This window comes from Cryptosporidium ryanae, assembly GCF_009792415.1.
Source record: "Cryptosporidium ryanae isolate 45019 chromosome Unknown contig_9, whole genome shotgun sequence".
NCBI classification, from domain to species: domain Eukaryota; phylum Apicomplexa; class Conoidasida; order Eucoccidiorida; family Cryptosporidiidae; genus Cryptosporidium; species Cryptosporidium ryanae.
In genome coordinates, this window is record NW_027125502.1 from 147840 (window position 1) to 173787 (window position 25948).

The window sequence follows — 25948 nt, forward strand, 5'->3', positions numbered from 1 at the left end:
CCCTAACACCTATACATACTAACTAGAAATGTCTATTAATTCATATGTATATTAAACTAAAAGTAAAAAGAGAGGTAGATAACTTCCGTCTATTTTGAGTAATAAAGTTATCGAGATCTCTGTCTCATCTTACGTCTCTTTCTTTGAAGGCGACGGGTTCTCTTCTTCTTCCACTTCCACCTCATCTTGGCCCTAGCCTTCTTGTAACGACTCGCTCCGTGTCCCATCTTTTGTTAAATAAAAAAACAGTTTAGAGTTATTTCAACAAACAAGACATAAAAGTGATCAATGTAATTTACTTTTGCGGTTGAAGACGTTACGAAAGTATTTTATACTTAATTTAATAACCTACATATACTTTACATAACTAAAAAATTAAAGGTGGTTGTTTGTCTTAACATATTTACGGCGCTCAATAAAAGACAACAATTTGGCGGTAAGTGTTCAGAAAATATTAAGAATCCGAGCTATACTTGTATGAAACCTTGATTCAACAAAGATTAATGAGCCACAATGAGGTTCTTTCTAAGAAGCACCTCATATTAGATGTTTTTATAGAAACTATATAGTGGATAATTATTATGGTTCAAATAAAGCACAGAATTAAGGAAAGGTACTTAAATACGGATTTGCCACTTTTATTTTTCAGGAATGCACTATCTTTCATTTCACAGTATTCAGAAAAAAGTGTCCCAGTCCAACTATCTTACCCAGACTTAACAATAGCTTTTGGGTTTGATCCAGCATTTAATTCAAAACTGCTTCAACAGTTTGATTTTGAATCGCAAGGCCAGAGCGTTCTCGAGAAACCTGTTATAATAATATCAAGTGAATGCAGTGACTTTGAATTTATTCGAATGGATCTGTATTTTTGGGGATCCTTGTATATTTTTTGTTTGGTTTTACTATTTATTTATTTAACATTATTACTATTAAATCCGTTTTTACAAAATATTTCTGTTTTTGGTGAATTGGAACAAAATAAGTGTTTCTTCTATATATTCTGTTTACTTCTAACAATTTCACCCTTAATTGCAGTTTTAAACAGGTGGCCATTATTTATGATGTTTTACAAGGCCGTTTATCCAGGTACAATTCTATTATTTTGCACATTCTTTCTTAATTATTTTCAAGACGCAATTTTTTTACTAATTTTCTCATTTTCGAGACTTTCAATTTCACATCTACAACACGATTTGGTAAGTTACAATTACCTATTATATAATGGATAATTAATGATGCACAAGTACCAATCCATGTCCTCTAAATTTCATATGAAGAATACTCAAATATACCATCTTTCGGCTGAAATTATCCATTTCATTACCTTTTGTTATTAATCAATCACTCTTGTTTTAACAGGTACAACATGTTTTCTTACTCGGACCACAATAGAAACAGCAAATTATCATTTAGAAATAGAACAGGACATAACTTAGATATTCAATTATATGACTATTTAGCCTAGCTAAGTTATTTACATTACCTTTTTGTATGAGACTGAAACCTGCTGACTTCTCGAATTAAGTTTCCTAAAAGGTGAGTTTTTTGTGTTTTCTTCGCACTTCCTGTCTAGGCGGAGATGCAGGATTGACAACGAAAGTAAAATGAGCGACGTAAGTAGGAAGAACAAATTTCTTCTAATTACAGACATAATACATAAAATGTAATAATGAAAGTTTGGACTGGAATCTTCTGTCTCCATATTCTCTTTATCAACGAAAAGTATTTGAACATAGTGCTTCTGCATATTAGATAGAAACTCAAGTGAAATATTAGGGGATGATTGTATTTGAGACTGTTCTATAGAATTTGTCAAGGTTGAATCACTGTCTTTTGATATTTGAATAACACCTTGAATATTATCTGGAGTGAACTGAACAAAATACTTTTCTGAACCTTTGCTTTTTATTGAAAAAGCTGTTAATTGAGTATCAAAGTATCCAAACCAAAAATGTATGTTCAGTGAGTTTTTAAAATTTGAAAATTTACTTGAATTTTTTGAAATTACTATTCTTATTTTAAATGAGGAATCTGAATCCCAATACTGATCTATTGTATTATATGAAAAATGAATCGAGCTTCTTTGTTTTAAAAATATTGGATGAAAATGTACAAGAAGAGATGAATTTGATGAAATTATTGATAGATTTTTAGGGTTTATAAACTCCATTTCAAACGACTCATTTCTCAACGATGTTTTAATATATAAATACCTTAAATCAAATACACTGTTAACTACTCTATTTATTGCATCGTCCGGTAATGTGTTGTTTCGAGGATATATTTCACATGAAGGTGCCAAATAATGCCATTTGTAAACAGCAATATCCCAAAAAGTCCTAGAATAATAAATATCACTCAAAAGAGGGTCACTTATTTTACAAGAGATGTTCCTGATTGGAGGTGAGTAATAAATATTACTGAAAAATGGACTGGTAAATACTTTACTTTCCAAATTTTCTGAATAAACAGAAAATGAAAACGGCATATTTAGTAAAAATTTATCGTTGTTAGTCTTCACAAATCCAATGTTTTCTAAAACACCACCTGAATTACCAACAACATTAATATTTACTACTGAATCGGAAAGCAACAACTTAATATTTTGAGGTGAATTGATACCAAACGGAATGAAAAGAATGCCGTCTTCAGTTATTTCAACGTTGTTAATACTAGTCTTAAGTTCCCAATTATATAAACTAATTTTATCTTTCTCATATTCAATGTTTGAATCTAATAGTCCCTTTGAATAATCGACCCAAAAAATACCAGATGGTTTTGAGATAGATGAAATATTTCTCATTAGGAGTTCCCATAATTCAAATGGATCCACCCTTTTGTTTATGTCTATACAAGTGAAACTCACATTTTCAGGTTCATTTTGAAGTTCTCTTATTCTCGAGTAAAAATCACTGTGTTGAAATGATATTACAGATCTAGGAATATTGGTGATATTTGCCAATTCTTCTACTATGGTACTTTTATTCACTAGCTCTTTTAAAAAAACGCAAAAAGTTAGTCTTTCAGGAACTAAATTCATAATCCTCCATTTTAATGGATTCAGATGTATGATTGAGCCACTTAAAACATCCATGTTATATGTATTTAATCCTTTTTTTCCATTTTTTATAAGTTGCTCTTTCTCTCCATCATATTTATGATAAATCATATTATTTGAATTAGATAATTTATAATTCAAAGGATAACAAAAGGATTGTGAACCAATAATAGCTCTATTTTCTGAAGAAATTTGAATAATAAAACAAGAAGACTTTATCGAAAATGGTTTCAAGTTATCTTTAACATTACCGTAATCAATAGAAAGAGGTTTATTAGAGATGCTTTTTAATAAAAGATCTTCATATTTGAATTCAATTAAAAATTGACAAAGTCCCATTAAACTACCAATACTTTCAAAAGAAGAGTTTGGTTTCTCATTTGGATTTATTATACGTGCAACAATTGAATTAATAATATTATGATCGTTGTGAAAAGAAGATATGTTCACCCGAAGTTTTCTACAGTAATTAATATTTGGATAAATCAGAATTCCCATTGAGTTCATAAGTAAAATAGAAATCGATAGAGTCTTGAACTTATGCTTAGAAACTCTTATTACTGACATTCTCGGCTCTGTTGGAACAATTGGAATTAATGTTATTATTGGAAAGTTTTCTTGCATAAATCTTTTTTCTATTGTTTTTATAGTGAAGCTACTTCTCTTGCCTGTATCTAGATGCATAAACTGTGAGTTATTCACATATAATAGATTAAATTGACCATCATTTTCAATGTCTATGTAATTCTGAAGTTTAATGTGATAAACCGTATTATTCACTAAAAATATAGTTTTTTCTATACCATTTATTTCTTCAATTGAGTTTATTTTTTGTGAATGAGTTAATTGAATACTATTTTCCTTGCCAAAACTACAATTTAACTCCACTGAAAGCTCAAATTCAGCAGCCTTTATTGAGTAAAACGAAATAGAATAATCCTTCATTGAATATATATTTGTATTACATTTATTATATTGATATTTATACTTGAAATCGTAATATTCTACTAAGTTATCATTCAACAATGAAATGCATCCAATGTTTTTATCGTCATGTTCATCTACAGTTTGGATACTCCACTTTATATTACATTGTGTAAGTAAAGAAGGAATGAACTGAGAGTTGTGGAAATATCTAATTTTACTATCTTTTTTTCGAGCCTTTATCATATAAACCTTACTATGTCCAACATATGTAAATTTTTGATCCGGAGAAAAAATATCGATCTCATTTGGAACATCTACAAATACATTAATATTTGTTGAATACAACAGAGATTTAAAAACCACGTTTTCACCTTTCCTCTTACTCAAAAAATACTCTATTCTAACAGTAGCGTTACCTATTATTCCTAAAGGTTCCAAAATTAATTGATTGTTATTACGAATAAGTAAAGTATTATATCGCGAAATAGCATTATAATCATTTTCTTTTTTACTATCTTCCTCAAAATACATATACCACTGAAATTCTAAATCTCCAATGTTATAACCTACAGGCCCCCCCGTGAAACTTAAATGTAGTGGGTATCCGAAAGGAAATAGAAATATTTCGTTCATTCCTGATTCTAATTCAATCGAATCATATACTTTTAGGTCTAAAAAATTTGAAAAAATGATATTATTTGAATAAGCGTCAAATATCTTTGCTCTGAACTTCACATTAATATCATATAATATTATCTCTTCTATATGAAACAAAACAGAATATAAGATATTTGTTACTTTTATTTCATCAAATATGTTTGTGTCAGTGGAAATCAAGTTTTCAAGACCATTTTCTCGATTGTGAAAATTTTCAATATCATATAATATATCAACTCTAACTTTATTTTGCCAGGGTTCCATGATTTCACCCTTAATATTAGTTAACAATAGAATTAAAAATGTATTAACTCGGTTATTCGTTATACATAGAGATTTATATAAACAAGGAATATTGTTTTCTTTTGAATTATTAAATACATGAAAGTATTTATTAAGCTCCAATAACCAAATATATTGATATGGAATATTAATGGTTTCAAAACCTTCATCTGTGTCACTAAAAAATGAATAACTTATTCCTGAGAAATTGCTTCCCACATATTGATACTCATAAGGAACAAAGCGATCAATCCATATTAATTCACTTCCTCCCAACCTGCTGAATACTAACTCCTTTCTAGTAATTAATCTTGGAAGCATTAACCTATCTTCGATATAGATAATGACACTTCCAGAATGTTCATCATTTGAAAAAGAATTTGAATCTAAACAAAATAAAAACGTATTTAAATCCGATAATACATTTCTAAGAATATTGTTGTTCTTTGAATTTTTTTCTGTTAAGTAATCACTACATAAACTGTAATTAATTATTCTTCCGTCATTTAAATATACATTATAGTTATTAGTCCCATGTATTACACCGAGTTGATGTTCGCCTTCTATCATATTCCAAGTACCCAAATCATAAATGGAATCATCCCTTTTCAAGTCTTTAGAATTAACATGGTAATTCATAGGATTATCGTGATCATTTATCACCATGTTTGGGGAAATTAAAACAGGAGGCCTAACAAAGATTCCTTTTGTTGAAACATTGAACTTCAATATGTGATTGCAAAATTTACTGTCTCCACTGCAAGGTGGTGATACTGCCTCAAATAATAAATCTACATCTCTTATTATACTATCCTTATCTAAGTGTACCATTACGTCAACAATATAACTACCCATTGTTTCATTTCTATCAAAATACGTAATATCGTACTCCTTGATATTAGAAATATTCCAGCTCATTTTATAGTTGTTATATGAAAGAAGCATATTATCGCCAGAATCATAAGACAATGCAACAAATCTGTGGATCATTTTCGAGTTAAAATGAAAAGCATAACAATTCTCATTTCGCGAATTGCAAGTGTACTTTCCAATTAATGGAAACTCATTAAACCAAAAAACATTGACATATTCAACTTTCCTACAAAAAACTTTCACTTTTATTTCTATGCTAAATACTTGAGTAGCTCCTTCATAAAAGTTTACAATAAAATTATAAATTTCAAATGCTTCCCCAACACATTGTATTAGAAACATATTTTTATCATCATTCAATTTTTTGATTTGTATTGAATTATGACTACCATCTTCACTAGTTAATTCATCTGGCTCTCCGATTAAGTTCTCTTTATCATATACCACATTAGTCACTAAACTAGTATCATTTTCAATGTCACCTTCTAAATTAATGACTATGCTACTTGATTCTTCAACAAAAAATTCGCTTTCATCTACACCTAATGATTTATAATAACCAAGTATTCCTCTTTCAATAATTGGTCTAAATTTTAAATCACCAAATATATTAATATTTAGGTTACTGGTAAAAATTATTTGCTTGTATTTATTTGATCCAACAACAAACTCAACACCAAACTCAAGAAAATCTTCTAAATAAATATTGGCAGGCCCTATAAGTTTGATTAATATCTCTTGATAAATCAAATCAATTAAAACAATTCTTTTATCATAACTATCAATCAAATTAACGAATGACTTTGTATGAAGACCATTAAGCTTTTCAACACAAAGTTCAGTAGTCTCATCATCTATAAACTGTTCATTTATGAAAGCTTCATGGTTATATATAGTTTTCAAAATTAAACAGGGATCCTTTAAATTTATTACATCTAAAGTATTCAATCTTCTTGAATATAAATTATTTGTTTTATATTGGGATTCCTGATAAAAAGTGCTTATTTTTGAGAGACTTTCCCATATTGGAACAAAATAAAGTTTAATTGAATCTCTAAGTATTGAAGTATAAATTGTATTGTTTTGCACTACTACATCATTTGAAATTGAAGCGAACTCCATTCTATCAACATAGCTTACTATTAATGGTATTATTAAACCATCTTTTATATCTAAATCATTGCAATCAATTGAATTGTCAATTTCATTTAATTGCATAATAACCCCAATATCGTAGACAATTATTTCTACCTCTCCTGCAATATGCTGTGTAGTAATTATTCCCGATGTAGAGTTTAAGTTCACAATCGAAATATCTTTACTACAAAAATAAAAAGGACCTTTTCCTCCAGAAATATAATCATAAAGGTTGATTTCTTCTCCACCTGGATATAGAATAATTGGTAAAAGATGCAAATTTATTTTTAATTCATCTACGACATTAATATTCAATGTAACTTGAATATTTTTAGAATTACTTGTTTCTTCAGGATCTGAATAAATCATATCACCTATTGAAATCAACTCGAGTGAAAGCTCAGATGAACCTGTTGAATTGGCCTCAAATTGAAAAAAACCACCATGTAATTGATTATCTTTATTACCATGTGGAATTGAAATAATATTAAACAAGTCACATCCAATTTTACACACAAATTTGAAAACAGAGTTAATAGGTACTGAAAGATAGTTTTGATTGTAATCTAGAAGTTTTATTTGAAAAAAAAACGTTCTACCTTTTATAATATTTATCTCATCTTTTTCTAATGTTATATCAAATATACCAAAACTATTAGGTTCTCCACCTTCTTTGTGATATGAATCTACAAATTCATAAAAATCAACATAACTTCCTCCAATTATAGGTTTGTCTTTATGTATCGCAAACTTAATGGTAGTTGGAAATGAAATATATATAATGCTTGATGAAAAACATCCTTCAACCCTCTCATCACTACAGGTGATATTAACAAGCTTTTCATCATATAAATTATCACCATTAAAAGCATTAATCAATATTTTGTTGTCGTATATCTGGGCGATTTGTCCTGAATTCATAATCTCGCATTTGTGATACCTTTTATCATATATGTTTTCTTTTGACATAGGAATAGCTTCCCTCAACAATTTAATTTCATACTCAGAACCGAATGGAAATCTTCTTGTATGCGGAATTATCCTAAATGGATCTTCTACGTAAATCACAACTTTAGAATTTAGTTTGTAGCTGTCAAACTCTTTTCCAATTATATACACATTCACAATAGTAGATCCTACACTCGATCCTAATACAGTAATTTGTGTTCCCTCATTTTTTTCTGAAATTATATGATTGTTTTCCAATTTCCAAATAATCTCTAATCCATCCAATGACGAAAATGTATTCATTTCACGGTCATAACCAATTGCAGAAAGTGCTTCTAGTGATCCAACTCTGATTCTTTTTGAACTCGTCGTAATATCTATGCTTTCAATTCTCGCAACATGGACCTCACTGCGAAAATATTCATTTGAATAGATATCATGTGCTCTTATCATAAAAATACCCTTAATGTATTCGTATTGCCACAGCGGTCTTACGGTTATCGAGTCAACACACTCATTTCCTTGGGGGTCAATTCTTACAACATTATTTATAATTTTTATATTCTCATATGAATCGAGCTTCCAGGAATAACAACCTTCATCTCCTCTTATCTCTATTTGTGATGTGTTATTCAGTGCCCATGGAAGCAATGCCAATGCAGGGCTAATTTTATTTAAAGATGAGGATCCCACACAAGTAAAACATTTCGTAATAAAAAGTACAAAAGCAAGTATCCGTGTACAAACTTTTACAGGAAGGATCATATTAAACCTATATATCAGAGTACATTAATATCAACTCGGGAATAATGTTCAGCCTACTCAATTGCCGTGAACAAATCGAGAAAATTAGTTTGTGCCGCGCGCGGTCTAGTTGTTTGATACCTATTTGAGACATTCTTAAGAGACACGTGGTAGAGTACTATGTATTTCTGTTTTTTTATTTGTTAAAATAGCACTTACAAAATTGACAGGCTCATAGTAGTTGTCCAGCCATAATTAGGATTGGTTAAAATATACATTTTAAGTAATAATCAGCACATACAGGATTAGTTATAATTACATTATTATTTTTAAGTTTAGTAGATGAAAACCCAACTTAAGCGAAAAGATTTTAACAACAAAACAAAGGAGCCAGTAAGGCTATATGCAAAGGCAGTTGTCACTGGGTACAAAAGATCAAGAGTGAATCAGACTCCTAACATATCACTATTGAAAATTGAGGGTGTAAAAACTAAGGATGACACGGAATTTTATCTTGGAAAGCGATGTGCCTATATCTACAAAGCCAAAAAGATAAAGAATGGAACTAGGTTCCGCGTAATTCAAGGGTTGATTAGAAAAAGTTGTGGAAATAGTGGAGTTGTTTGTGCTAAATTCAAGAAGGCTCTACCCCCAAGTAGCTTTAGTGGAAAGGTGCGAGTATTTCTTTTTCCAAGTAGAATTTAGACTATTTACATTGAAAATGATAATAAAAGAGCTTTTTAAGATTTATAATAGTGAAATATCACCGATTTATATTCACTTATCTATGTGAACTGTATCAGCCACAAAATAGATGTGGTCAAAGTAGCTTTTAAAAATAAGATTACTATCTGTCCTAATTACTAGGTTCTTTGGGAATCTCCCAGTGCATCTCGAATTAGGAATTGTTGGATTACTTATGAATGTTAGTAATTAAACAGAATTGTTTTCTTAATGAAGATTCATTTCTACTTGTTATTTTGGTTTAATTATATTCTTTTCCTAGTATTGAGCTTTTGACGAAGTTGTCTATTTTTTGGCCGATTAAGTCATCGTAGTATGGTGATTCTAATTCAAAGTGGCCAACATCTGGTATGATATCAATAGACTTAGGATCTTTGCAGCTTTTAAACTTAGTCACTACGTTCAAAAATGAATGTATACATAACTTACCTTTTCATGACGGTGTTTAGGCACTCTACAGAAGTGAACCCATCTTTACTACCCAAGATGAAAAGTTTGTGCTTTGATGAGAATAGTATTTTGTTAAAGTGCTGCCTAAATAACAGTGATGGCCAGAATCCGAAAACGTAACCAATTCCCACATAACCTATTATGTTCTCACACTCATCGACTGCGGATCCTGCTATTGTTGCACCTGCAGATGACCCAACCAATACTATTTTTAATTGATCGTTTTTTTTTTTCACATCGTTACATATTGACACAACATCAATCACCTCTGAGTTTCCAAAAAAGGATTTTCTTCCTGTGGAATCTTTAACTCCTCTATGATCGAAAATAATACTTCCATATCCTCTATCTGCCAGACTTAAGGCCATCCCAAGCATATTTGAACTACTTCCACCCATAATACCATATGGGTGTACAAGTACAAACATAACATTTTCCTTACTTAAATTAATTGATTCATTCTTGGAAGATATTACACCAAAGCTCCTACAACTTAGCCTTTCACCATCCTTTGTATAGATATAGAATGAACTAGGGTAAAGACTCCGAAGATTCATATCTAAGAAAATTAAAATTAATTTTTTTGTGCAACTAAAATACTATCTCACTAAATCTCAATATTTCTATTTTTGAGATCCCTGAAAAATCAATGTTAGATTTAATGTTTGAATCAAATGCGGGAATTAACAATCTATGTAGAACAAAAAGTAAGACTTCTTTTAAATATGGCATTTCACTAAGAACAGAGAATTTCTCTTTAAAAATGCATATGTCACCTATATTTTTTTGTTCATTTATCATGCTTAATATTAACTCAACAAAAAACAAACCTACAGAATCAGATAATGAGTGTAAATCACAAATTAATATGTACTTCAAAATCTTTAAATCGAAAATATCACCAAAAATACATTCTTTTATTAGTTTACTAAATATAATCGTCTTCCTTGCACTGAATCTATTTAAAAGTCCGAGTTGTTGTGAAAAGCATCGAATAATTTCCCTGTTAAATTTTTTTGAAACCTTTAGAGGAAGCTCTGTTAGGCCCTTCAATACATTAAAATAAAAATTGTTATAAGTGGACTCTGATAAAGCTGACAACAATATCACGTTCACAATTGACTCTATGTAAATATTAGAATGAACAATATTTAGCGATGTTATTCTTTGTATTGCATCATATACATCCTCGGCGCCCATCAATGCCAGAAAAATACTCTTTTGTATATCAGAAGTTAGACGTATTTTTGAAGCTAGATCCATCAGCTTTTCATTAATTGAATCAATATGATCACTTTCCGATATCTGATCACTTAGATTAATATTAAAAGTGTCGTTAGAGTTATTAATATTATAATATGAAGATAATTTCCGAATTCTAATTTTCAAGTCACTTGGGGAAAAATAATTCGCATGCTTTATAGAAAAATCATCTGTTCTCCAAGGATAGTCAATTAGAGTATTTGAATAAGATAATAATTCAAAGCTATCCGAGTTTATATTTTTTAACTTAGATTTTCTCGTGACTTGAAGGTGTTTAATCAATGAAAAATTCATTGACCAATTGTGTATTGTAAATAACTGCCTTTCTATCAGACCACATCTTCTTTTTAACTTCTGTAATAGCAATTGGTCTTGTGAACAATCCATCCAGTCACCTAACTCTTCAACAATGAATTTTAATCTGTGTGTATTGTAACAATCTGAGTTGTCAAAAATAATATTCCAAAAAGCACTCTTACCCAAGTTTTCTTTATTTGGAATAATTGATTTTAACTTAGCAATTATATTTTTATAACTCAAATTGCTCTCACTTTTTATAAAAAACCCGGAGCATCTTAATATTGTCAGAACGTTATCTAAAAAACACTCCCAGAAAAACGGGTATGATTTGAACGAAGAATATCCATCAATTCCTGCAGAAATAAAACTTTCCAAAACCTTTCCAGAAATAAACCCGCAACGATAAATCGAAACAATAGATATTATTATATGTCTTAATATAAGTTTGTTGTTATATACTCCAACTTGTGACTCTCTGTTAATGTCCATTTTTAATAAACAATACAATTTTTCATTATATATCCTATTTAGTGAAAATAACAACTCACTGAAAAAGTTATCAGTACTTGATAAAATTCCAATTGAGCAAACTACTGCTGAATGAACTGTTACTAACGATACCGTTGTTTGTGGCTGAATTATACAGTTTTTAATAAATAATTCTCTAACATCATCCTCTATTGTATTTACAATTAGAAGCAACCTATCAATACAAATATTACCTGAACTATTTGTAATGTTAAATTTGTCTTTTCTAAACTTAAATATAGAATTATTCATGAACTGTTTGCTATGGAATCTTTTATGCACCGTTTTTTTAAGCATTTCTGAAATGTCCTTGGCAATTATATTCATATTCCCCTCACTTAATCTATTGAATAATCCTTGTACCTTTTGATTAAAATCTCTCCTCCATGATAACAGTAATTCCAGTTCTTCAAATGAGCAAGTTTTCTCTCCAAAACGTTCGTCCTTAACTTTCATTCTCTTTTTATTTAAATTACTTTTTTCCGACACACCAGAAATTATATTGTCTAGTAGACCCATGAAATTATCACCCATTCCCTCATCTTTCTCAATTTTCTCGTATAGCTTGACCTTCTTTCTCCTTAATTTTTCACATTTTATCTTCGAATCATTTCCTATGCGGAGTTTTTTCTCAAGAAAAGAAATATATCTTTCTTCTTTTGCAATTTCACGCTTCATAAAAACCTTATAGCTTAAAAATTATTTTTACCCAACTATAATATATTATATTTATTTCAGTTGTCGGTTCCTGTGTTGAAATAAATAATTGATTTATTTCTTAGATTAAGTAGAAGGTTATAATGCCTCTGGTCGTTTTAGCTGTCAATTTTTAAATAAAATTTAGGCGGGGTTTGTATTTTTGCAATTTGGAGAATAATATTATGTTCCATAATCTTATTATATTTTTAAATAGGTTGTAATTACACAATATCTGTGTAACGTCATATGAATATTCATAATGGTTAAGCCAGAGTTCAGAGTATATTCTTTCCCTCCATGCGAAACTATTAGATTTCAAATACCTCTCTCAAAAGTATCATGTGAAAGTTGTGTCAAAAAAAATAACGAATGTACATGTACAACTATCGAAGAAAATATTGGTAAACACGAACGGTACTCAATAAGTGAATTGGATTCTCTTAAATCACAACTTGATTCTGTAAGGAGTGAACTTAATAACATTGATATATGTGTTTGGCAATCTTTCACCAATATGAATAACATTGCACAAGATGTAATATATAAACTAAGAGAAATACCTGTTGAATTACCAACTACGGGTTGGTGCAAGTTATATGAAATTCTTCATTATTTTAGATGGCATGAATTCATTATTGGTGACGAGTACCACAGCATGCATCTATGCGAATGCCCTGGTGGATTTATTTCTGCCTTAAATCACTATATTAACTTAAATGTTATAATTAAGCGTCAAAGACAAGGTTCATCGAAGCTACACTGGGAATGGAGAGCAACTTCATTGAATCCATACTATGAATTTAATGATCCAAACGCTGTTCTAACAGATGATATAATATATAGAGATACATACAGAGCTTGGAACATGGGTGTTGATGACAGTGGTGATATCACAAATACACAAAATATTGACTTTATTTGGGAAAAAACTTCAAAAAGTACTAAAAATTCTTGGTTGGCAGATCTTGTTACTGCTGATGGTTCAATAGGTATACAACATAACCCAAATAACCAGGAAATACTAACTTCATCAATACAATATTCAGAGGTGGTTTGTGCTCTTGGGCTCCTCAGAAAGCACGGTTCACTTATTTTAAAATGCTTTAATGTTTTTAATCACACATCTATTTCATTAATAGCACTTTTGTGTTATTGCTTCCGAAATTTACACATTGTAAAGCCAATGATGAGCAAGGGTGGGAATGGAGAGATTTATCTCGTAGCAATTGATTTTCAGGGAATAAGGTCTGTTTTATTAAAGAATTTACTTTCACATTTTCATGAAAAAAAGAATAATTTTGATCAGTATTCTCTTTTTCCGAGGGAATGGCTACCTGATGAATTTATTGATCAATGTGTAACAGCAGCAACATTGTTTTGTAGATGGCAAATTGAGAATATTTCTCACAATTTACTGAAGTTCAAGTCTTCTATAATTGACAAAAAATTTAGTAAAAAGGCCAAAATATGTGATTTTAATGAGGAAGATTCGATTAGTGAAGATGATGTTAATCAATCTGTAACAAAAGGTAATTTTGAACAGGAAGAACGTTCCATTGAGTGTATAATAACCAAAAGAGAAAAAAGACTTTTTGCCCTTGAATATATACAAAACTTGGGAATAGTAAGTATTTCTACATCCAATTTTATACTTCCTAATCGCCGGATAAAGAAGGAGTATGCAAATTCGACGTGTTTGAGCAGAAAAGGTGGTGAACGAATTAGGACTCAAGGTATTTATATTGACAGAAAATATGCATTTCAACAATATCAAAAACTACAAGAAACAAGAGCTAGGTTATATCATCCTTCAATTTCTTATTTAAAATTTAAGTTAGAGGAAAATCAAATAGACAAAAGCAAATTTATATTTTTAGTTGATGATTGTTCTGAGGTTGAATCTAAGGACATAAACTGTGATATTTCGAATAGGATCCCATTAAAAAATAAGTCAAATTTAGAATTCTATACGGAGAACCTTCTTCCAAAAGAAAAATTCCCTAAGAATATTGCTGTAAGTTGGTTTTCCTGGTCAAAAAATGATGTTGATTTTCAAAGATTAATTGATAGATTAAAGTCTCAAACATATATGTTTGAGTCAGAGCATTTTTTTAAAAAAGTGCCATATTTCTCTTGTGAAAGGCTCCAAATGTCTCCATATTGCAATGAAGAATTAATAAGAAGATATTGTGAATCTATTGCAGAAATCAAGTCTCCGATTAAAAATACAATATTTGGAATTGACACTTGTATCAATAATGAAATTAATAATAACTTTAGATGGACAAAAATTTCATTCGATATTTTAAAGCAACTAATTCAGAGAGAAAATTTACTAGATTTAAGAGGAGTCGGTATTAGCGATGTGAAAGAAAATTCAACCTTTGGAAATAAAAGAGATGTTTTAATAGATGACCTTTCATTGTTTTGTCAAATACCTGCAAACAACAATATATTAACTGTTCTTGAGGCTTTGCGTGAACTAAAAGACTCGAGTTTTGAATATAAAAATATATCAATATCGCAGTATTTAGGGAAAATAAATAAATTTGTTGAAATTTATAATGGAACAACATGTATTGAATATTTGGAAGATCATTCTAAGTTCCCACTTTCATATATCTTTAGCACAAATTCTGGAATTTCTAACAGAGGTGTTGTTATTCTAAACAACACAGAAAACTATAAAAATTCGTTTGAAGTAACATCTCTAAAAAATAACCGTTCAAATATAAACAAATTTGTTGACATTAGCGATGAATTCAGGAGTTCTACCAATTACAAACAAATTATAAATGCAATTACCCATGGACATAATATTAAAAAAAATGATTTTGATTTGATATATATCGACACATATTCACATTTAATACAAACATATTCATTGGGACAGTTGGAGATAGAAAATTATTTCTATTTTATTACTAACATAATGATTGCACTAAATTTAATAAAACTAGATGGAATCATTATAATATCTTTAAAAACAGCATTAACGAGGTTGACAGGTGGCATAATTGCAGTTCTTAGTTCTGTATTTGATAAAATAGGGTTATTTAGGCCATTTTCTTCTTATTCCCCTTATTCTTCTTCATTCCATTTGATCTGTTCGGGATATAACGATAATACACACATAATTTCAAGACATTTTTTTCAATATTTGTGGGATTTTTCTTTTATGGCTTTGAAAGGAAAGAACTCAATTATTCAATGTGTTCCACCGACTTTTTTCGCTTCTGATAACTTTCTTCACTGGTTAAAAAACTTCAATAATGAAACAATTACATATGACATTGACATTTTGGAGACAGTAATTGAACAACAACAAAATAACGAAGAATCAAATATTAAACATAAAACTTATAACGAAACACAAAATGAGAGTTCTGACAATTCATGGGACAGTTATAAAAATAGAACAAATATTCAAAGGGTGGTTTTGAGTTTTATCTTACTCGGTTATGATATTTTCTGTGAAAAGTTAAATGATAAAAAACAAATATGTGACAATGAAATGTTTGGTGAAGTACTAATAAATGAAAAAGGCCAAACAAAAATTGAAAAAAAAGAAAATTATGAAACTAATTATTTTGAAGGGGATAAATCAGATACAGATTTTTCACGTGGAGGTGACCGATTTCATAAGTCCGAGTTGTATGATGATAGTTCAAATAAACAAAATATTGACCCTTTCGGGGATTCAAACAGCAAAGATACAAATATTGATGTGTTTATGGACATACAAAATAATGAATCAATTGATCCATTTATTTAATATTACTTTTATTATTAATGTTTAAGTATATTTTTAATACTTTATTTTTTACAATATAATAAATATATTTCATTTTGATTTTCACCCTTAAATTTTTCAAGTAGTTCAACTGCAAAATCTAGTGCATTTTCCTTTGAATCTGCAAACTTTACATGCTCCTCATCAATCGAAAATGTCCAGGTATTGTAATAATTCTTTATTTTATTATATTTTGTATCAATTAACACTTGTTTTTTATTTAAAAGAGAAGAAAAAATGTGTCCATGCAATCTGTTTGTAATTAATAGTTTACCTTGCATAATAAACTCGAGACCCTTGCAAAATCTCTCTAAAGATATTCCTAGTGAGAAAACTTGGAAATTAACTTCAGGTTGAATGTTATTATTATTACCCCCATTGACTGAGTTTATAGAATTTCGACGAATATAACTTGCAAATCTTTTCTTTCCAATACCAATTCCACTGGAGTACCTTGTTGGTAAATAATTTATCCAATCATCTACAATAATACTTGAATTTTTGTATGAAATTAAAATATTTGTCTTGTTTCTTTGTTCTGTTTCCCTATCTTCTCTATCTAGCCAAACAATATCAGTAGAATAACTTTTAGTTTGTTTATTTTGAGTTTTATCATTATTTAAAATAACAAGTGAAGTTACAATATCTGGGGTAAGAAATATTCTCGCGTTATTCTTCCATTTTTCATTCTTATTAATAATTTTTTCTAAATAGTAAAAAGAAAACAAGTCTCTTAAAAAAATAGTCAATATTCCATTTTCAAATAGGTAATCTAAATTGGCATTCCCATCTTTTTTCATTGCAATAGATTGTGGGAAAATTAGTTTTTTGAAATCTTTGAATTTTTCAATAACCTCCTTCCTTTCAGCCTCATATTTAGGCCAAAGATCTCCAAGATTTCCTCCACCAGTAATGAATATTACTGGCTTTTTATGTAAATTGTTTGCAATTTCATGTGCTTCATTTAAGTTACAATTTTTGTGTATTCTATTGGAAGTACAATAGTATATTATTTTTATTTTAAAAAACTCTGTAACCATAAATTGACTCCAGTTTATCCCTGCATCACCTTTGTTTTCATGGTCTGCAAGGCCAAATAGAATTCCGTGTTCAACATTTTTTAAAATATTGGCCAATATAGTCATGATTATTTTTCCCTGAATAATAAAATTATTTGATATACTATTGTATCTATTCATTGATTCAGAAAGAAAAGCTGGTTTTTTTTCAGAAAGATACATTAATAAGTTGGGATATTTTAAAAACCAATCATCAAATTTAAATATTTCTCTTATTTGATTTTCGTTAAAATAATCATTATAACTTTCTAGAAGAAATCTATTGTTATTGTAATTTATTTTTCTCAAATCCTGTAAATTTTAATTCTATTAATAGTAAATTCAAAGTTGGAATAATAAAACAAGACTATTCGTTAGATTGTATAATTAACTTACCAAAGTTGATTTAATATTTGTATGTATTATACAAGAACATGTATATGATATGACCCAACCCAAAACAATAAATAGTCCAGAAATTCCGATTGACGCTGCATAAGGGTATTTATCACTATTTTTATTTTCAACTTTGTTAGACTTTTCATCTATATTTTTAACAATGGAACTGTCTCCTGATTTGGATCTAAAAAAAATTGTCTTTAGGTTTATGCATTTCTTTTTTTTTTTATTCTTTTTCGAGAAATGAATACCCATTATTGCGAGGACACTTCCTATGATCTGAATAGGAGGTGGTGCTGTGCAATTAATTAACTCTGCTGTTAATACAATAATAGCCCTTTTTGCCAAGTTGAAATATGCATGTACGACTGGACTTCCAACTAATTTCAAAAACGCCAAAGACGAAAAGTTGTATGTTGCATGAAAGAAGCCACTGATCATTAAAGGAGCTATTGGAACATTTAAAGTGAATTTACCAAATAACAAACTTAATACTGTGAATATTAACAAAGATGAAGTCATTCCCCAAAATGATAATATTGTGAATGTATCTACTGCTTTTTCATTTTTACTTGAAGAAGAAATAATAACGTTCCTTAGTGAAATAGTTAATGCACCAATACTTGCCAATAATACACTATATATTAATGCTTTAGATGGTGCTGTTTTACCAGTTAGCGTTGAAGTTACAACAAGCACTATCCCGGCAGTGCTAACTGAAAATGCAGCTACTTCTCTGAGTGTTATTTTGCGTTTTTGTATAAAAAATGCCAAAATAGTAGTTAAAATTAATTCACTACACTTTATTATTTGAACTAACATTACTTTACCACCACCAAGTGCAGTATTAGCACAAATGTTAGCAATTGCATACAGAACTGCGGAAAATAACAATTCTTTTGTACCCCACCATCTCTTCTCAAAAGTTTCTTTTTTAGACAATTTAAATTTTTCATGTGATATTTTTTTTGTTGTTAGTTCATTTTCTATTTTAAGCTCTATAGGATATTCTTTGTTACGCGAAAATGTAGTTTGATTATAACTTTTATTCATTTCCTTAAATATTATATCTGAATTTTCATCATTTTCACTATCATGAATTTCGTTTTCATCTTTAATATCTCGAAGTATTTTTTTTGTTGACAAATTTTCTTCATTTAGAATGTAACTGCTTGATAGAGACATTTGTGTTTCATTAGATCGTTCGAGTTTATTTTCACACGTACTTTCTGTGACACTTCCATCAAAATTTGCATCACTGTAGCTATTGTATTCAGTGGGCTCCTTCGTATCCTTATTTCTAGTCCTTAATTTTATTATTCCACAAATCATTATACCGGTAGTAGCTGCGATTAATAGTTGTATAACAGTTAAAAAAGAACCATATATTATTCTAGAAGTAATAGACTCATTTTCATTCAATTTATTCAAAGATTTTTTCGTGAATATTGAATGTAATGCAGAACCAACCGTCCATCCAAGAATAGTAGTAGTCTCTATGCTCACACTCTTTATTATTCTACTAGTATTTGAATTCATACTAAATTTGACCATTTTAACATTGTTTATCACACAAAAAATAGTTACTGTAATTTTAATAAAAAGTTCTATAAGAAATATACCTTTAAAATTGCATTAGGTAGCAAATGTGGGGAAAGAGCAGTTGCATGTAAATGCATGAATTAAATTCATAGTAATTTCAAAGAAAAAAATCACAGACCTAAAAAATAGTAATTTTTAGTCAAGTTTACTAACTTGTCGTGGTTTTGGTGGTGGAGCAAAACTAAATTGAGTATGATTACTAGGTAAACCATTAGAATTATCAGAATTAATTAAAAGAGAGGAAAAACCACTGAAACTTTTAGAAGTAAAACCACCTATTTGAGTTTCATTAATAGGCTTGGAGGAAAATGGTATTCCTGGAGTTAATTTCTCCTGAGTTATCCCAAAAGAAAAAGAGTCATTTGAACACAAACTTGATGTTATTAGTGGGTTTTGGGAATCAGTTTGTTTTTGGTCACTGAAACTATTGGAGAATGGACCATTTATTAGGAATTGCGATGAACCAAATCCAGATGCTGTTGGTACAGGTGAGTTGCTGGAGTAGGTACTGATTCCACCAAAGATTCCACCCAAACTCATTGTTTTTGAAAATATGTTAGTAGATTCGTTTGAATCAGATATTTTATTGGTGTATTTTTCTTTTGATTCGGGTACAACGGGAGTTGTATCCGGTATGATTGAAAGTTCAGTTAAATCTTTAAGTGATTTACCTTCGTTCATAAGTCTGCCTAGTGAATTGTTATCATATTGGGTCTGACCTGTCAAGTCGTTAGGGTTATCTAAACCTGTTAAATTTGGTTTTAAAGTTTTAATTTCAGTTGAAAACCCAAAAAAATCATTATGAAGCTCTGAATCTTGAGTTTTATTTATCTCTTCAAAAAACAAACTTTTTGAAAAGTTGTCTTTATATATTTCTGGGACGTCCACATTGTTTTCAATTTTTCTAATTATATCACTAGCGATATCATTGTTTAAGAGTGAAGTCATATTGCTCGCTTCTTCTATACAATCATCAGTTTTATTAGAAAGTGATACAGAATAAAAATTTTCATTTATGGAAACAAAATTATTACAGTCTTCTTTTAAATCACACTTTTCTGATTTCTTGATTTTATCATCCCAAATAGAAAAATTATAACCTGTATTATCATTTATAGTGTTTTTAACTTCGTTAAAATGTTTGAAGCTTTGATCTAAAGTAAAAAAGTTTTTGTTATCCTCCAACTCATTTGACGTAGTTTCTGGTTTTAGTTTCATTTCAGTGGAAGGAAATCCAGTATTATTAATAAGATTTTCTGGAACTATCAATTTATTCACAGATACAATATTCTTTGGGTTATCTTCTTTTATTGTGGTAGAATCCACATTTTGAAATTTTTTATCATTTGAATATATTGAATTTGATCTTAAATCAAGGGATGCCGTTACATTATCAACCTCCTTTGTATTCAAATACAGATTCTCGGAGCTTGATTCAAATGTCCCAAAAGAATTCACTTTATCATGGGATAAATCTGAGATATCAGAATACAGAACATTAACTCGATCACAATGATTTTTTTCAAAAATATTATTTGTAAATAAAGAATTCATCATTTGTCTATAGAACTTATTTTTTTCTCTATTTGAACTTTTTAAGAGTAAAATGTGGCAAATCATTAGACTGTCACAATTAGGCTTGTAAACCCCTTTGTTTGAACTGACTAAATTGAAATCGTTACTTTGCCAAAATATGTTTTTTGATACGAGGTTTTCCCTTTTAATAAATGAAATTGATCCCTGGATGATATTGCATTGGTCAATAATTCTCTCTAACTGTTCATGGCAATTCCATAGTGTCGAATTTATTGCATCCCCTGATTTACTGGAATAGTTAGTTATTATATGTGGTATTACAGGAAAATTACGATTTCCCTTCAATGGAGAGTTATATTCATGTATGGAATTAGTGTTTTTTGTTGGGTTCCAGTTAGACTCAAAATAAGGTACCTTTTTATTTTGAATTTTAGTAAATACGGATGTTTTAGAGCGTAAGTTGATGCATCCATCATCCTTATTATATGTAGAATAATCGAAATCCTTCATGTAAGAATTAGTTTTTTGTATAGAAGATTGAGAAAACTCGTTATGATTTATAATTGACTGCTTCAAAGCCTCTTTATTGGGTGAAATAAAATTAGATATATTATTTATAACATCTGAGAGAGAATCAATTCTTCTTAGCGGTGAATAACTGAACTTGTTAACAACATTTACACGTTGATAAAGTCTATCTGGGTTTCTAACAGCTTTTACAGTAGAAGAAATATCAACTACTTGCTGTTCACAATCCCTTTGATCATTCATAGAATATTCGTGAGAAATATCATTTAATCCGAATACAGAACATGAAATTGAAGGAGGTAATAAAAAATTATCAGAATCAAGACAATTGTTCACTCTTGAATTAAGCCTTTGGCAAAACTTTGAAACTTGTGAAATTCTTGATGCAAGTTTAAGACACTGCTTTCCTGTAGTTGAAAGTGACTCCATTATTTTAAGAAAATCTGGTGCATCAAAGCTCTTAATGAAATCATGCAAGATGCTGTTATTAATATAAAACAGAATTGACACTTGATTTGATGTTAGTTCATTCCTACGAAACTTTCTTCTAAGCTTTTCAAAATTAGAGCTTTTATATATTTTCTCAGGGAATTTTTTTATCATTCCAAAATATATCCTTCTAATCTGTCTTTCAAGGTCCAAAACTCCACCATACTTATTTATTAATTCGTCAAATTTTTCATTATTGAAATCAAGTTTAGGAAAATTTTTGATAAAATCATCCATATTACCAAAAACATCAGGACTTGAATTATGTAGAGAATCTATTGCTTCATAAATAAATCTAAATTTATCTTCTAGTGATTTTATATTAACCTCAATTTTTGAAAGTACATCAAGAATATTAGAACCTGAACTATTTAAACCACCAATTTCGGATACGCTTTTTTTTAGTTGATTCAGGAAATAATTTGTATCAGAAGATTCCATGCAACCCTGTTTAATATGAGAAGATTTTTCAATGTTTTGTTTATTCAAGTGATGTTCCGAATTATAATTAATATTTAAAGTACAAGTATTAAATTTTTGTTGGGCATTCGTCTTATTATTGAATATGCTTTCTTTATGAATAATAGACTTAACATCGCTTTCATAGTATTCTATCTTATTTAGTTTTGAACTTGCAATGAAGTGCACAATAATATCACCATCTGTTTGAGAAATAAAAAAAATAGGTGGATTTTTAATTTGAGGAGAATCAATTGTCAATTTTGGATCTTTAATTACACTTTCAGTACAGGTACATATTCCTGCATCAAATATTCCTGTTTCAAAATCTGTGCAATTAATGTCGTAACCCTCTGACATACCAAGCCTAAACCATTGTTTAGAATAAGGTTCTCCACTGGAAGTTATATATGATTCATCGCATGTAAAAATTACCATCTGTGAAAATAAAGAAGTACCCATAAAAAGTAGTTCCCATTCTTTTACCCAAATAGAAGTACAATCTATCTTACTAATTTTATCTAGATCATTTGAAGTATTGTCAAAACATAGGTCGTTTATTGAATATGAAGAAATATTAATGTTATTTTCTGAATCTATTTTAAGGAAAAGAACATATACATCAATATAGTCTCTTCCACCAACTAAAGTTATAGACAAATAGTTATTTTTTTTTCCATTAAGGAATTTTAAACATGAAATATTAAAATAATCCAGAAAACTTTGTGAGTCTACCTCTGCTTGGTTCAAAAAAACACTCTCTTTTATTGGCTTAATTATTTCTGAAATACAAAAAATAAACGAATCTGGAATTACAAATGTGCCTGTATCAAAAGAAATTTCATTATATAATTCACTCGTCAGTATTATAACACACTTATTTCCTTCTGTCGCAAATATTAAAGAAATGTTTTGATCATTTTTCTCACAGGATTCAACAAACTTAAATATATAACTACTATTTTCAATTTGAAATTTTACTTTCGTGAATTTTTTATTGAAATTGTTATAACGATACAGGAAACAATTTCCATATAAATCAATAATTACGATGTCGTTTTTTTCAGTCCAACAAGCCCTTATAGGATTAGTGTGATCAATTACATTCCATTCTTTAAATTCATTAACATTAAGTAAATCATATAAAATTATTCCAGATTCACATATTACAGTCAAAACTGTCGATGAATAGTCGAGTGTAATGCCTGATATTGAGTGCGAGTACGGTATTTGATAGTCTACAACAAGATATTTTTTCAAGTCAAGTGAGTTAAACTCATATGGAATTGATTCATAAACTTTATCAAATATATCTGCCATTTTATATATTTGCACCTGATTTTTCTTTGCAAAAATGATATATTTTAGTTTGTTGCATACTAATATTTTAAGTAAACCCTGAAACTCAAACCTCAATCTTGGGCCATGAATAAATCTCAAAGAATCAATGTCATCGTATGTTAACACCTCCATCTCATTAAAAAACTCAAAACTAAAAATATTTAAATATACTTTATTAAAGGCCTATATGTTATTCTAAGGGGGAACAAATTAGTGAATAAAGGGAAATGTGGATTACCGCCTCCAATATAAAACAAAGAAAAAAACCTCGAGGCTACTCCGAAATATAATTTATATATCTAACCTAGTTATTGAGTGTCCATATCTAGGAAAGTTAAGTTTGGGACCTTTGTCCCATTTATCCTCTTGAAAAACGTAAATTTGAGAATCGCTCATGGTTTCATTCTTTGTTTGTCCCCCACATATTAATGCAGTATAGTCATTTAAAGTTATTGAAGACATTCTTGCATCTGTAATACCTTGAAACATTGGATTTCTATAGTTTAGTGTATTATCTTTCGAATAAAACGCAACATTTACGAATTCTCCTGAATCTAGTATATTGTTATTTTGATCAACCCCACCCCAAACACAAACCTTGCCATGTAATGAATATGCAGTGGCACCAGACCTAGCTTCCAATAATTCAATTGAGTCCAAAATTTCCCATAGGTTCCTTCTAATGTCAAATAATTCAATAGACTTAAGCCTTTTATCACCTCTTGTGCCCCCAATTATTGCGATGGTGTATTGATCAAGTTTTACACAAGAAGAAGAGGATCTAGGGACGTTTAGTTGTGGCCCAGAAAACCAATATTTTAATCTAGGATCGTAGAATTCAGTAAGTCCAATAATATTTTCTCCGTCAAATCCACCTATTGCAAAAATTCGTCCATCATCGAGTGTTACTGATGACAAATTTCTTCTTCTGGTCGACATAGATGGCCCTTGTCTCCATGAATCTGTTAAAGGATCATAAATTTCCATGGTTTCTAACGCTTTAGACATGTTGTTATAACCTCCAAATAAAGCACAGTTGGAATTATTTATATCAGAACTGGAACCAAATGCTCTCGGGGTTATCATAGACTTTACAATGCTCCAACATAAGTTCGAATTATTGTCAATTGAAAACTTTTCATCATAAAGAGTCGATGGAAGAATTAAAACTTCTGCAGAGTCCATTATTTTGTCTCCATTTGATCCACCAAAAACATATATTAGTGAGTTGTCAAAAAATTTTATTCCAAAATAATTCATCTCTCTTAATAGATTTAGACTTGCCTCAATATTAAACACTTGTGGAATTGTCTTCCTTTCATCCCTTAGGTAATTTAAAATATTCTTAAATATATCTGGATCTCTATCAAAAAAGATGTTTCCATCTTTATCAGTTTCTATTTCAATGCCAAACGTTTTACCTGAATAAATTCTTTCCAATATGCTACCCCTTGCTTTTCCTTCAGTTAGTACCTTTCTAGAAACTTCAAATTTGGTTCCGCCAACATTTATCTCTATTGTTGACTTTGATGAAGAACTTATTTTATTAATTTTTTCTTTCAATTCTTCTATTTCAAGCTTTTCTTTTTTTAGTTCGTTTTCAATGTTGCTCCAGTAATTCGATATTTCTTGTTGTTTCTTATTAAATGCTTCTTTTTCTTCAAGTAGTTGTTTAAAATTTTCCTTTTTTTCCCTATTTAATAGTTTTCTCGTTACCAGCGTCTCTTCCTCAATGTTCTTCTCCAGTTTTTTTATTCTTTCATACTCTGATCTCTTAATACATTCAATTTCTCTAAATAGTGATTTTTTTTCTCTTTCAAAGCATGTTCTTTCATGTTCCAATTTTTCAAACTCGCTCAATATTTTTTTTTCAATCCTTCTAATATGTTCACCAAATATTTCTCTCATTTCATTTGTCATTAATTCGAAACCATGCAGAATGCCACTAGAAATACTCTCGTTTGAAAAAGAAATGTTTATTAATTTATTTTGGATGTCTAAATCTGCGTCTTCATCTTTTCTATCAATAGTTTGCATATTGAATTTTAGTTTGGAAATATTTCATACTTCTTACAAAGGTTGCTTTTGAAGGATTATAAGAGGTGTAAGTTGGGGATGGGGATGGGGGTG

The 25948-nt window shown here is 29.5% G+C and overlaps 8 protein-coding genes across 8 annotated transcripts; 3 read left to right on the forward strand and 5 right to left on the reverse strand.

Moving 5' to 3' along the window:
• Positions 1 to 581: 581 nt before the first annotated feature.
• On the forward strand, positions 582 to 1232 carry FG386_003661 (uncharacterized protein; the record flags this gene model as incomplete). The annotated part of the gene is made up of 1 exon (XM_067343095.1): positions 582 to 1232. One exon carries the CDS (start codon positions 582 to 584, stop codon positions 1230 to 1232), a length of 651 nt encoding a protein of 216 aa, XP_067198703.1.
• Positions 1233 to 1477: 245 nt separating this feature from the next.
• Positions 1478 to 8650, reverse strand: FG386_003662 (uncharacterized protein; the record flags this gene model as incomplete). Its single annotated transcript, XM_067343096.1, has 1 exon — positions 1478 to 8650. The coding sequence occupies one exon, from the start codon at positions 8648 to 8650 to the stop codon at positions 1478 to 1480; it is 7173 nt and encodes a 2390-aa protein (XP_067198704.1).
• Positions 8651 to 8971: 321 nt separating this feature from the next.
• FG386_003664 (60S ribosomal protein L35A) lies at positions 8972 to 9334 on the forward strand (the record flags this gene model as incomplete). The annotated part of the gene is made up of 1 exon (XM_067343098.1): positions 8972 to 9334. The coding sequence occupies one exon, from the start codon at positions 8972 to 8974 to the stop codon at positions 9332 to 9334; it is 363 nt and encodes a 120-aa protein (XP_067198706.1).
• Positions 9335 to 9614: 280 nt separating this feature from the next.
• Positions 9615 to 12592, reverse strand: FG386_003665 (uncharacterized protein; the record flags this gene model as incomplete). Its single annotated transcript, XM_067343099.1, has 3 exons — positions 9615 to 9753; positions 9803 to 10382; positions 10432 to 12592. The coding sequence occupies 3 exons, from the start codon at positions 12590 to 12592 to the stop codon at positions 9615 to 9617; spliced, it is 2880 nt and encodes a 959-aa protein (XP_067198707.1).
• A 280-nt stretch (positions 12593 to 12872) lies between these two features.
• On the forward strand, positions 12873 to 16388 carry FG386_003666 (adrift-like FTSJ family RNA methylase; the record flags this gene model as incomplete). Its single annotated transcript, XM_067343100.1, has 1 exon — positions 12873 to 16388. The coding sequence occupies one exon, from the start codon at positions 12873 to 12875 to the stop codon at positions 16386 to 16388; it is 3516 nt and encodes a 1171-aa protein (XP_067198708.1).
• Positions 16389 to 16429: 41 nt separating this feature from the next.
• Positions 16430 to 19417, reverse strand: FG386_003667 (uncharacterized protein; the record flags this gene model as incomplete). The annotated part of the gene is made up of 2 exons (XM_067343101.1): positions 16430 to 17776; positions 17861 to 19417. 2 exons carry the CDS (start codon positions 19415 to 19417, stop codon positions 16430 to 16432), a joined length of 2904 nt encoding a protein of 967 aa, XP_067198709.1.
• Positions 19418 to 19600: 183 nt separating this feature from the next.
• FG386_003668 (Low complexity protein) lies at positions 19601 to 23950 on the reverse strand (the record flags this gene model as incomplete). Its single annotated transcript, XM_067343102.1, has 1 exon — positions 19601 to 23950. The coding sequence occupies one exon, from the start codon at positions 23948 to 23950 to the stop codon at positions 19601 to 19603; it is 4350 nt and encodes a 1449-aa protein (XP_067198710.1).
• Positions 23951 to 24109: 159 nt separating this feature from the next.
• On the reverse strand, positions 24110 to 25855 carry FG386_003669 (POZ+kelch domain protein with kelch repeats at the C-terminus; the record flags this gene model as incomplete). Its single annotated transcript, XM_067343103.1, has 1 exon — positions 24110 to 25855. One exon carries the CDS (start codon positions 25853 to 25855, stop codon positions 24110 to 24112), a length of 1746 nt encoding a protein of 581 aa, XP_067198711.1.
• Between the last annotated feature and the right edge of the window lie 93 nt (positions 25856 to 25948).